This window comes from Cyprinus carpio, chromosome B11, assembly GCF_018340385.1.
Source record: "Cyprinus carpio isolate SPL01 chromosome B11, ASM1834038v1, whole genome shotgun sequence".
Lineage (NCBI taxonomy): Eukaryota > Metazoa > Chordata > Actinopteri > Cypriniformes > Cyprinidae > Cyprinus > Cyprinus carpio.
Genome location: NC_056607.1, coordinates 10,723,278 through 10,736,050, shown reverse-complemented (window position 1 = coordinate 10,736,050; position 12,773 = coordinate 10,723,278). Strand labels below are relative to the sequence as shown.

Here is a 12,773-nt window from a genome sequence, read left to right as displayed (position 1 = left end):
TTGTTCTCCAGCCCCAGCGAATCTGACCTAACTCACACATGCACCCACCTGCAAACTCATAAAAGACAGAGAAAATCATTAGTGCTTTGTCAAGAAGAAATATATTGTTTCAGTATATAATATAATGTTTCAGTAAATTAATGTAATTGTTTTTATATTTTATTAATTAAAAAACTTATCTTAATATTGATAAAAAAAATTATAACACACTCCAGTATTATTTTACTACATATCAATCTGGTCAAATCATACATTTATATATATATATATATATATAATATATATATATATATATATATATATATATATATATATATATATATATATATATATATATATATGTCCTTTTTCACTGTATGGAAAAGAGCAGTGTGGACATTCTTATGAATGTTTCCTTTTGCGTCCCACAGATGAAAGATAAGTAAATGTCTTTGGAATAGCATGAGGGTGAATAAACGATGTCATCATTTTCATTTCTAGTTAAATATTAACTAACTAAAACTTTTGTTTGAAATAAATAAAATAATAAAAACATAAAAAATTAATTCATACGTATGTGTCACTTTTCTATTATCTTTTGGTTTCACAGGATGCTTCCTTTAGATATAGGACGTTCAGTGGCATGAATCATAGCGATAATCATGTCTGGTACCGTGAATAAAATGTAATCAGGATCACTTGTTTGATGTCTGCAGGGAACTGTACTAATGTATAATTCCACTGTGGGGCAGAAGAGAGCTCTTTTTCGATCCGTTCAATGCTTGAGATTCAGGCCAGTGGATCACAGTCATGCATCTCTGCTCTCGGGAAGCTGGAGCAACGCTGCGCGTTAAGAATAGAAGCGACATACTGCTATTACCAAAGTACCCTGCGCGTTTTTATCCCTCTTTTACCTTCAGTTAGAAAGTGCTGTCATGTCTAAAGGTCAATAGTTTCCTCTTCATTTGAATGCGCAAAAACAGGGAAGGACAGGTGCATCCCAGATCACCACCAATAGCAGAAACTTTTTCTCACTGTCTTGCTCTGAAAATGGATTACCAGCAGCTGGATTTCATGCAACTTGTCAAGAAAACTCTGTTTCCAAACTGACAGTTAAGGAGATCTCTCCAAACTTAAGTGAAAATGCACTGGGACATGATGGTTTATCTGTTATAACTGGATAACTAACCTGCCTTTACATCCAGACTGCTAAACATGAAACCTCTTTGGAGTCCTCAGTTTGTGATGTTGATACTGAAGTGCGCAGTGATCTTATTTCCTGGATTCCTGCAGGGCTTCACAGGTAAGTGATACAAAACAGTCTATTCATATATTTCCATATATATTCACACATGTATATACACTTTTTTTTAATGTTTATTTAAAGTTTAAGTTGTGTAATTAATTTCGCATTTGGATAACACTTTTTTTTAATCTATTTTCTATTGAAATATCTTTCACTTTTGTTGTCATATCAGTGCTGCAACATTTTTTTTTTGGTTCTGTGAAAGCTCTACTGTGAGGTTTATTAAAGGCTCAGGTTGTCAAACATTGTGCTGTGACATGCCAGAACCTGACTGTAGTGTTTACAGAAGTTCAGTGTTCAAAAAGGTGCATTTCAAATCAGCAGCGTGAAAGTTTCTCTGGATTTGTTTGTGAATGCATGTTTCCTCTGTTCCACAGAGTCCAGATGTGTTGGCCGTGCTTGCAGCCCTCCTATGGGTAACTTGGCCAGTGGCAGGACCCTTTTCACGCTGACTAGCTGCTGCACTAATAGCTCTTCCTGCCTGCCAACCCAGCCACGCTGTCTAGCAGAGCTCCATCCTCCTGCCCTCATGGCCGATGACCCGTTTATTCATCCAGATACCTGGTGGGGCTCAGCGGCTGCCACTGGAGAACAGGAAGAAATCCGTCTTGACTTGGAGACACAGTTCTGCATGAGTCACGTTGTGTTGTTATTCCGTTCCCCACGTCCTGCTGCTATGAGGTTGGAGCGCTCGCAGGACTTTGGCCAGACCTGGGAGACACTAAAGCTGTTTGCCAGGAACTGCACTGAGATGTTCGGGCTTCCTGATGATGCAAGTCAACCAGGATCTCTCTGCACTTCCAGATATTCTAATGCGGTCCCGTGCACCCGAGGAGAGGTAAGGAAGGAGATAAGCACCACAAAACATCTTTCTTTTTTGTAAATTCCATTTCTGCAGCATTGCAGTAAGTGTAAATGTGAAGCATATAGGGCTAGGCAGTATGACTGTATATATTGTTACCGCGGAATAAAGTGTTTAAAGTGTTAGAGATTTTGCTATATTGTGTATTCCACAGTATGCAAATATATTTGCGTGACATAGTACTACTTAAAAGTTATATATGCCTTTGAGTGATAGAGAAACATGCATGAATGAGAGCGGGATGCACTTGATAGGGTTATAAAATGCAATAAGCAGTAAAAAAAAACTCAATCTGCTGCTCGTGCTAACTGACACACAGCTGAAAAGCCCTGAACACTGCAAACACTGAAAGCTCCTCTCAGATTGCATGGCAATTGCAAAAACAGATCTCTTTAGAGTTTTATTGTGATTGAATGGTCAAATATGCACACAGTTATGTCAAAATGCCCATTATGTGGAGTATTCAAGTAAACAAAGTCGGTTATGTCTTAAACAGAAACAGTTGGGTGAAAACCGAATGTATATCAGTAAGTCAGATCCATGAAGTTGGTCTTAAAGGGACAGCAGTATGTCATTATTAATGTTACTCATACTCACTGCACTTGACTGAATCACTTTTGGATCTTTAATAAGAATCAGTTCATGTTTGATTGATACAGTAAAGACTATGCAGTGTTTTATTTATACACTTTATTTAATTTCTTTAATATTATATTTTAATCATAATAATATACTGAATAAACCTATAAACCTAACCCTTTAAATCAAAATTCTTTATAGCCTATCTCTCTAATACTTTTAAAATGAACAGTTCACCCAAAGATAAAACTCATGTCATCATTTGCTCCCCCACATGTCATTCCAAACCTTTAAGCATTTTTTTTTTTTACTGTGTAACATAAAATCATAACAGTGTCAACAGAGTCCCATTGACTTCCATAGTGTGTTTTATCCAAACTATAGAGTAGATGGGACTGTAACATTTTTCAAAATATATTCTTTTGTGTTCCATGGAAGAAAGAGTCACGAGGTGGAGCAAATGATGACAGAATTTTCATTTTTGGGTGTATTATCCCTGTAAATATGATCATTCATAATGATTTGCTTCTAATTGTTTCTAGATCATATTCCGGTCCATAGGATTGGGAAGTGGGATTGTTGACCCCTACAGTCCCGAGGCACTGTCCCGTCTGACAGTGACTAACTTACGAATCCAGCTCCTAAAATCTCAACAGTGTCCCATCTCAAAGGGCCAGCGAAGTGTCCCAGAACAGTCAAACCCACCCTTTTTACCCACAATTCACAGCAGGACGCTGACTGCTCCGACACAAAGTTCTGATCCTTTGGATTCAACCCCGTTTGCTGTGTACTCTCTTCTGGCTAAAGGGACGTGTTTATGTAATGGCCATGCTGAACATTGCCTTACTGAAAGTGAAGGACAAGACAGCCTGCAACCTAGTAATGTGGTAAGTGTGTCGATTTTGTAAGTGACTTTTGGGGACGAACAGCAACGCAGGCACATTTAAATGACAGAGTGATTGTGTGAAGCAACTTGTTTCCTCTTCTGCATACTTGAGGGTGTATGTGAACTCACCCAGTATTTAGGAGAATAGGAAGTGGGCTGTTATATGTATTTTTATAAGGCTTTGTGAGGCTTGAATGGGCAGCAACTGAAAGTGAATCATTCCTCTGGAGCACAGGTGTCTGGCAAGTGTGTGTGTACCCACCACACAGCGGGAGAGCACTGCGAGAGGTGTGCCCCACTCTACAACGACCAGCCCTGGAGAGCGGCCAACGGAAGCAGCGGGGCGAGCAACCCATGCCAGAGTGAGTGCATTTACTGTACGGGTTGATTCAGCCTTAAATTCCTATAATCCTTGAAAATTGAAATTGCGCTATGAAACATATTTCTATCTTTTTATCACGTCCTAATTAGTGGCACTTTCTAATGCAGGAGGGATCCCATGTATATCTAAAACCACGAAATGATTTACTTATCCTCAAGTTGTTCCAAACCTCTATGAGTTTTTCTGCTGATGAACATAAGATATTTTGAAGAATGTTGCTAACTAGGTTCCCATTGACTTTTACATATGACTATTATATATGAATCATGATTCCTATATAACCAAATATGAGTTTCATCAAGTTAGTTTTTTTAAGCATTTTACATTTATTCAAAAAAAAAAACTAAAAAACTCAGTAATAATGCAGTAACATTAACAATTTTTATTCATGTACTCTTGTTGAGCTATTCATTTTAATCCAAATATATTAGAATTTTTCGGGTCATCAAAGCTCTGTAAATATTGGTAACAGAAGTGGAGATTTTCTTTAAATATCACCAAGCTGATTACTCACCAAAATCTCCCGCAGATCATGTTTTCATGCAGTTTAAAGTTTGATTTTGATGTTACAAAGAGGTTATATACAGTAAGTGTTTAAATTGTTTACTTACTTTATATTGTTCAATCAGACTGATTCGCAAATGCAGAATGCACACAAACACAAGAGGCAGAATTTATCACATGAACCAATACCAGCCGATCATAACCAGTCATATCCAATCAATCATATTGCGTTGCAGCTATTGCCTCCTTTTACATGACGTTCCCCCGTCCATTCTCAATTACCCCCCACCAAACTCACGGCATGCATTAGGGGGTCTGTTAAAACTCAGTGGGCTCAGGGGAGGCGAGAAAGATGTGTACTCATGCTGTAAATTTACCTGCTGGTGTAGCGTTTGGACAATGTTTCTTTAGAAAAACAAGTTATTTATACACCTTTAATTTTATATTTTGTAATATTGGCATTGTTTTATTTTTGTACTACAATTTTTTTTCTCGTCTAGTAAGATACACTGCCTCCCTTGCAGGGGAAATATATATATATATATATATATATATACATATATATATACATATATATATATACATATATATATATATATATATATACACATATACATATATATATATACATATATATATACATATACATACATATATATATATATGTATACATATATATATATTACATATTTACATATATATTATATATATATATATACGTATACATATATATATATATATACATATATATATATATATATATATATATATATATATACAGATATATACACACATATACATATACATATATATATATATATATATATATATATATATATATATAAAGCAATTTTAATTACAGTGCAAAAAGCTGTTACAAGGACTTTTATGTAATGATAAATATTTTTCAGTTTCTTGGATAATTTCCTGATCCATAATGTCTCATTCTGTCCCTAACTTTTTCACTTTGTGTTCTCTTTTTTTTTCACTGAAGAGTGTGAATGTCACGGCCACGCAGAGAGCTGCCACTTCTCCCAGCGAGTGTGGTTGTCCACAGGGGGCAGTAGCGGGGGCATCTGTGACAACTGCCAGCATAACACTGTGGGCCGCCGGTGCCAGCGCTGTCGCCCTGGATACCACCGTCACCCTGCCAGACCCCTCAACTCCCCGCATGCTTGCACACGTAAGACAGCTAGAAAGAAAGGAAGGAACAAAAAGAAAAGGACAGTAAGCTCTCAAAGGATTCTGTCCTCAAATAATTATTCCCAACTGATCCCAGAATGTACTTATTTTATTAAAGCACGTTGATGGTCAGTATGATACAGTATGAAAAAAAAAATCCTTTGAAATAAAATAAACCACCCATCAATGTCCTAGCAGCCACTCAGAACTATTCACTTTTTTGTATCAAAATGGTTAACCTTGCAATCATTTAGTCTTTTATTGCCTCCTACTGGTGGCAGAGTGGCACGATCAGTAAAGTGACTCAAAAACAGTGGGAAAGCTAATGAACCGATGATCAAAGACCAAAGATTTTTTTTTCCATGGCACAGGATGCTGGTGTGACCCAGTTGGTTCGGTGCCAGTACATTCCGACAGCGGGACACCATGGTGCCATCCTAGAAGTGGACAGTGCCACTGTAAACCTGGTGTGGGCGGCACCACCTGCAGCCACTGTCTACCAGGGTACTGGGGCTTTGGAGAGGAGGGCTGCAAATCTTGTGTGTGCCCTTTGACCTGTGATCCCGTCACAGGTCATTGCCTAGACAGGTCAGACTACATTTTCAATTCTTTCTAAATTTACTATTTGTGATTTAAAAACTAAAACACTGAGAATTTCAAATGTAAATATAGCTGCAAGCAGCGATGGCGGGCTCAAGCCATCAGTGCAAACGCCACCCCTGTGGCATCGGGAAAACTGTGCCCACCGGGCACATGCATTTACAGTAACTCTCTGGCAGTCTGGTTTTAAAGAATTCGGCAATTAAAGGGTTAATCCAAACCATCAAGACTGTGAAAGACACACACACAGAACAATATATAAAACTTTAGTAACACTTTTTAATAAGGTTTCAGTTATTAACATGGACTCTATTAATGAACATGAACAATAACTGTGAACTAATATCAACAAACATTAATTATTTTAAAATTAAAAATTAAAAAAATAATAATAATCTGTTAATATTAGTTAATGCACTGTGAACTAATATCAACAAACATTAATTATGTGAAAATATATTGTTCATGTTAGTTAATGTATTTACTATTGTTAACACATGAGACTTTATTATGAAGTGTTACTGAGACCTTTATTGATTTACACCACGTGCATAATTATTAGGCATGTTGATATTGTGATTATTTTCTAAGCACATTTTACCAATTCCAAACGACATCAATCTTAATAACTACCATTAACTTTGTGTTTAATCATTTATGAGTGATATATAAATATCCATGAAGGCTGGAAGAGAAAAACTCTTTATTATTAGGGTTTTTTTTTTTTACAGATGAAATGAGCCAAAAAAAAGAGTTGTAACTCAGACTGAAAAGTCAAAAATTATTAAATCCCCATGAGAAATATTCAAAACTATTGCAATACAGAAATTGCAAAATTAAGACATGACCATTGGACAAAAAATGCTGACTGGGACAGGGGGGTTAAAGTTTTATTTTAAGATTAGTTTATGTACTGTGAAATAACATGAATATTAATATTTTTAATGATAGGATTAACTTACATAAACAGATTGTTCATTGTTAGTTCATGTTAGTTAATGCATGTATTAATGTAAACCAAAGAGAGATTATTATAAAATGTTGCCAACACATTTCATGATCTATAACCATTTTGAAAAATAATTTTAATGAGCTATAAACATTTGTGAAATGATTATATAAAACTATATTACCAGTAAAATTCATTAGCTTTTAAAAAAACGCATTATTTTTCTTTGAAAGATTTTTATAAAAGATTTAAATGCTCTTTACACGTTTCTACAACAATTATTTAAAAGTAATCCTAAAGCGCCATCTAGTGGTGGCCATGATTGGTATTACACACTGCACGTTTGGTGTTGCTCTCTGAACCGGTCAGAATGAAGCGCCGCTAAATGAAGCGTGAGAACAGAATACACTGGGCATATGTCTACGTAACTCCAGGTTTACACACTCTGTCTGTAATGCGTATTTTTTCCGAGCCCATGTTAATGGATCAGAGCCTTCACACTGCACACGGTAAAAGATGTGAACAGAAAAGGTTAGAAATAGAAAGGTGTGAAAAGAATGAATATCTAGCGCATCAGCATAGAGGGTTGTGAGTGCACAGGACACAGTTTGAGCAGAGGAAACTCGTTTTAAGTGCGCGCACTGAGCGAAATCAGCATGTATCTGAGCACCCGTGTCTGGGTTTTAAGCGTGCCAACAGAGAGATTCGCGCTCGCGCATTATTTAATGTGCTTTCGCGTTACAATAACTCGCTCTCGCTGCTGCTTCTGTACCGCATAAACATACTGCATACGCACTGCAGACGGAGTACGTGTGAACCTGTATAATGTATAACAAATCTATTTCAACACCCGAGGCACCGCTGCAATGAGCTCTATGACCAATGCACGGCAAGAAAACATCCCTAATAATTCAGCACTCCTGAATATAAGGAGTTTTTCACTTCCAGCCTTCAAGGACAATTATATATCACTCATAAATGATTAAATAACAAATGTATAGTATTTATTAAGATTGATGTGATTTAGAATTGGTAAAATGTGCTTGGAAAAAAAAGTATATCATCAGAATATCAATGTGCCTAATTATTATGCACTCTGTGAAAAAGCATTTTTAATGATTTTATTGACCTATAAGCATTTGTAAAATATTTTGCCTGCATTACAGCTTAGTCTTCATCTGTGAGCTGAAGACCCCCCCTCCCTTCACACACTCAATCTCCAACAACAAAGTCAGCCACTCAGCCCCTCCCTTTCCTCACACAGAGAGAGTGGCCTCAGAGCGACATCAGATGTCTGACAGTTTTTTAATTTTCTGTTATCCATACAGTGTTGTAAATTTGTGAAACTATGCATATTTCCTCAGAATGATATGTTCTCTGTATGAAAAATGGTTTTGAAGTGTTTGGAATCTGCAATTTAAAAATACAAGACAATTAATGTTTCCCTTTTTACTGTTATTTCAAAAAATCACCACGGCAAAACCATTCAAGCTATCCAAAATTCCTTCGCAATTTAAGTTCCTCAATGTTTTGGCATCATGTAGAAAAAGTTTAGTGTGCATAGTGTAATTTTCCTCTGAGCAGTGTACATTAATTCCCAGCTATATTTTTCCAAAAATCCATATTCAAATCAAAATACCCGACTTCCTGTTGGTCGTAGCTGATGACTGTGAATTAGAAAGTTGTCCGTCTTGATAAGAACGATATATGTGTCGAGTTTGGTGTCTGTAGCTAAAACTAACCCCCCCACTTTTGACAAAAGGTGGCGCTATAGAGTGCCTCCTCCACGCACATTTATGTGCTTTTGCCAGTGTCTAGCTATCATTAATACTGATATGTGTTTTGAGTTTCATGTAATTCTGAGCATGTTAATTGCCTCAAAATCACCAGAACAGAATATTCAACTTTGACACGTTGCCATGGCAACATTATATTAGATATCAATATCCCCACAACAGATTTACATTGGCCGTGTTTTGTCATTATTCTGATGAAGTTTGAAGCAAATCAAGTAAAAATAAGATGCTGAATTCAAAGCATTTTGAAAATGACACACTTCCTGCTGCCAGTTGGTGGCGCTATAACTTTGACTCCTAATAGTAACATGTATGCAATCGGCATCATACATCAAACAATCCGATGAAGTTTGATCAAACTCAGGCGATGTATGTGGATGTTATTAGACATTTCCTGTTTCTCATTTTTTGCCCTAATTTCAACGCCTCGCCACGAGCAAACCGTTCAAGATATCAAAAAATCCCCTGGCAATTTTGCATCCCCAATGTCTTGACATCATGTTCACTGAGTTTTCGAGGCAAACGGTTGAAAGACCTCAGAGGAGTATATCAAATTCCAGAGCATGCTTTTTTTAAACAGCCTTGAATAACTCACTTCCTGTTGGGCGGAGCCTATGACATAGAGCGCGAAAGTTGTTCGGCTCAATGAGATCTATAAGTGTACAGAGTTTCATATAAATACATGCAAGTATGTGTGAGCTATGGTTCAAGATTTCGGAATTTGTTCCAGGGGGCGCTGTAGAGTCCCTGTGCCACGCCCGGGTCCCAGCCTCTGCGCCGTCCTGATGGCCGCAGGTTCCAATGTGTGTGCCAATTTTCAAGAGTTTTTGAGTATGTTAAGGCACCCAAAAACCACCGGAAGGTTTAAGGAAAAATTAAAAAAAATAATAAGAATAATCCTTAGGAAAACAATAGGGCTCTTCGCCCCTTCGGGCTTGAGCCCTAAATATCTGGTTTTAGTGACTTAATTAGGTCGATTATAATTGGATACCTGTTGGGGATTTTTAAATAGATTTTTGTTGTCGTATCATTTTCCTTTGACAGCAAAGGCGGTATCAAGCTTTACAATGTACCAATTGGTGGGAAAATTCCTGAACTGTCCCACTTTAAACCTCAAGAGGATGAGAGGGTGTGGCCTAAAGAACTGGCCGTCTCTGCGCTGTACTATACAGGTGAGCTGAATACAGGAACAAAACATTCCACACTAACAGCAGCTATTGTTAAACGTGGGAAACCACAGCATGAAATGTGACTTCAGGATGTGGCTTTTCAAAAATGTGGCTTTTTATGTGGTTCCTTCACCTGTAAGGCTGAGATAATTATGCAATGCTGTGTAAATCGGTGAATTTCACAAACCTATCTAGAATATGTCCAGGTCATCCAAAATTGAAATAAAACAAAAATAGAAATATATAATTATAAACAGTAGCACAGTCTCAATTGAATGGCCACTCCTGAAACCTGACTGCTTAGCGTCCAGTTTGTTGTTCTGTGAAAGAAACAATGATACCTGGTTGAAAACAACTCATTTGAGGGTTTTCGCTATGAATGGAAGGAGAGAGACAGGTCTGTAGTTATCTGTAAGTGTTTAATGTAGGTTTTTTGAGCAGTGGGGTTACCCGAGCTTGTTTGAACGCAGTGGGGTAGGTGCCTGTGAGGAGAGATGTGTTGATGAGGTTGGTGGGTTGGTGGCACACAGGTAGCAAAATGTAGTTTAAATGTAATGAAGAAATGGTCAGAGATACCGCAGCCCATTCAGCTCCTCTAGGAAGGGGCTTGAGGGTGGTAAATTACCACAACCTGGAGTTTTATAGAAGCTCTTTTAGTAATAGTATGAGATTCAAATGAGTTACAATTTCATAGGGGAGAGTGGGTTGAGTATTTCCAATTGTTAGAAATGAGCAGACCAGTGCCCCCACCCCAGCCAAACTGACGGGGGGTTGAGAGAAAGAGAAATTGTTAGATAGAGCAGCTGGGTCTTCTGGATGAATACGGGTCTCAGTCAAGCTCAAGATGCTGAGTGTGGATTGTAAAGAAAAAGCAGAAATGAAGTCTGCTTTGTTGACAGCTGACTGACAATTCCAGAGACCCACAGAGAATGAAAGAGGCACAGTAGATGATGTAGAGATAGGATGCAGGTTAGCAAGATTGCGTAGCCATCTGCGTGTGATGTCAGAGCAGTGTTGAGAGTCAACGGGAATGTTTTGGAAACACATGATAGAGGTGGAAAAGACAGAGGACAGAAAAGGAGAGTGTGTAAAGGTTAAAGATAATACTTAAGTGCGTTGCCGGTTTCGTTGCTCGGTGAAGTCGCGCAGGTAAAGTCGCAGGTCTTTACACTCATCGGTTGTCCCACGTGGAGGCTGAACACTTCAAAGAATCTATTCATGCTCAGTGCGATAATGAAAACTTGGGGTAAAAACATTTAATTATCATTAAAAAAAAGTGATTGCATTCGATCTTAATGGTCTTAAAATTAGCCTTTTATCCATGGAAAATACTATATATATATTTATATATAGAACCTCTAAATGTTTCTTGTTAATTCTTTCCAGGGAAGTGCAGCTGTAAGGAAAAGAAACTGAAAAGTGTGTCAGATCTTTGCAAGATGAAACACGCATATGGTGAGGCTTTTTAGTGTATTGAATCATTTAATTTCATGCTATGAATCGTTTCGGTTGACACTTGCTGTCTAAACATTTAAATCTAATTATAGAACTGACTGTTTGTGGTGTTAATAGTGATCAAAGCCAGCGTGCTGTCAGCTCATGATAAAGGCACACACGCAGTTGTCCTGGTGAAGGTGAGGAAGGTGTTTCGTTCTGGAAAACTGCCCCTCTCCCAGGGCACACACAGTCTCTATCCGCTCTCCTGGACCAGCCGTGGCTGCACCTGTCCCATCCTCAACCCAGGTATAGCACCCAACATCTATTTGGCTCATGGCTTTGATTTAGTCATGTTCGCCATTAGAGAAGTGACTTTTGTGTCTCCATCTTTAGGTGGGAACTATCTACTGGCAGGTCCTGAAGATGTTGACTCAGGACGGCTACTGGTCACCATGCAGAGTCTAGTAGTCCTCTGGACCCCCATCCTGGGCTTTCAGGTCACAGAAGCACTGCATCAGGGCTGCTTATGAGTGTGACTTTACCCAAATGTACAGTAGCTCAACACTGCCCAAACTTGAAAGCCCTCATTATGCCAAAGCAGGCAGCCGGATCCTAAATGGACCATGACCGCCAGATGCAGCTGAAGTGGAATGAGGGTAGTTAGCAGAAACAAGATTCATGGAGAAATCGCATGGCAACGTGCACTGAATAGCCACTTCAAATAACTGTAATTGTCATACAGCACCTCTTGAGCAAGGCTCTTAAAAATAACTCTTTATCTTGTTGGCTGTTGCCTTGTGGACATTGAAGAACATGGATACGCCATTCATAAGACTGAACGAATTGCTTCTGTACTCATTTCTCTGTAGTTTCTAGATTATCCTCTTCAAAAATTAGTTTCTTGAAGATGATAAACGCAAGCCAGTGAATCCACAGGACATTTTTGAGATTCATTCACACTTATTTTATTTGCTTCTCTTACTACATTTCAGTCAAGCTTTTTTTTAATATATATTTGAACATCACACAATTGAAAAATTAAAAACTAAAGGTACAGTCTGATTTAAATTCTCCTAGTGCTTATGCATGATTTGAACTCCATATCTTTTATTAAAAGATTTTTGAGAAACCGATACATCACC

At 37.8% G+C, this 12,773-nt stretch overlaps 1 protein-coding gene across 1 annotated transcript; it reads left to right on the top strand.

Annotated features, from left to right (window-relative positions):
• Positions 1 to 740: 740 nt before the first annotated feature.
• On the top strand, positions 741 to 12,764 carry LOC109073584 (netrin-4-like). The gene is made up of 10 exons (XM_042733885.1): positions 741 to 1,282; positions 1,663 to 2,123; positions 3,269 to 3,613; positions 3,848 to 3,974; positions 5,493 to 5,681; positions 6,052 to 6,268; positions 10,070 to 10,197; positions 11,581 to 11,649; positions 11,767 to 11,937; positions 12,025 to 12,764. The coding sequence occupies exons 1-10, from the start codon at positions 1,195 to 1,197 to the stop codon at positions 12,159 to 12,161; spliced, it is 1,932 nt and encodes a 643-aa protein (XP_042589819.1). The 5' UTR covers positions 741 to 1,194; the 3' UTR covers positions 12,162 to 12,764.
• Positions 12,765 to 12,773: the final 9 nt, after the last annotated feature.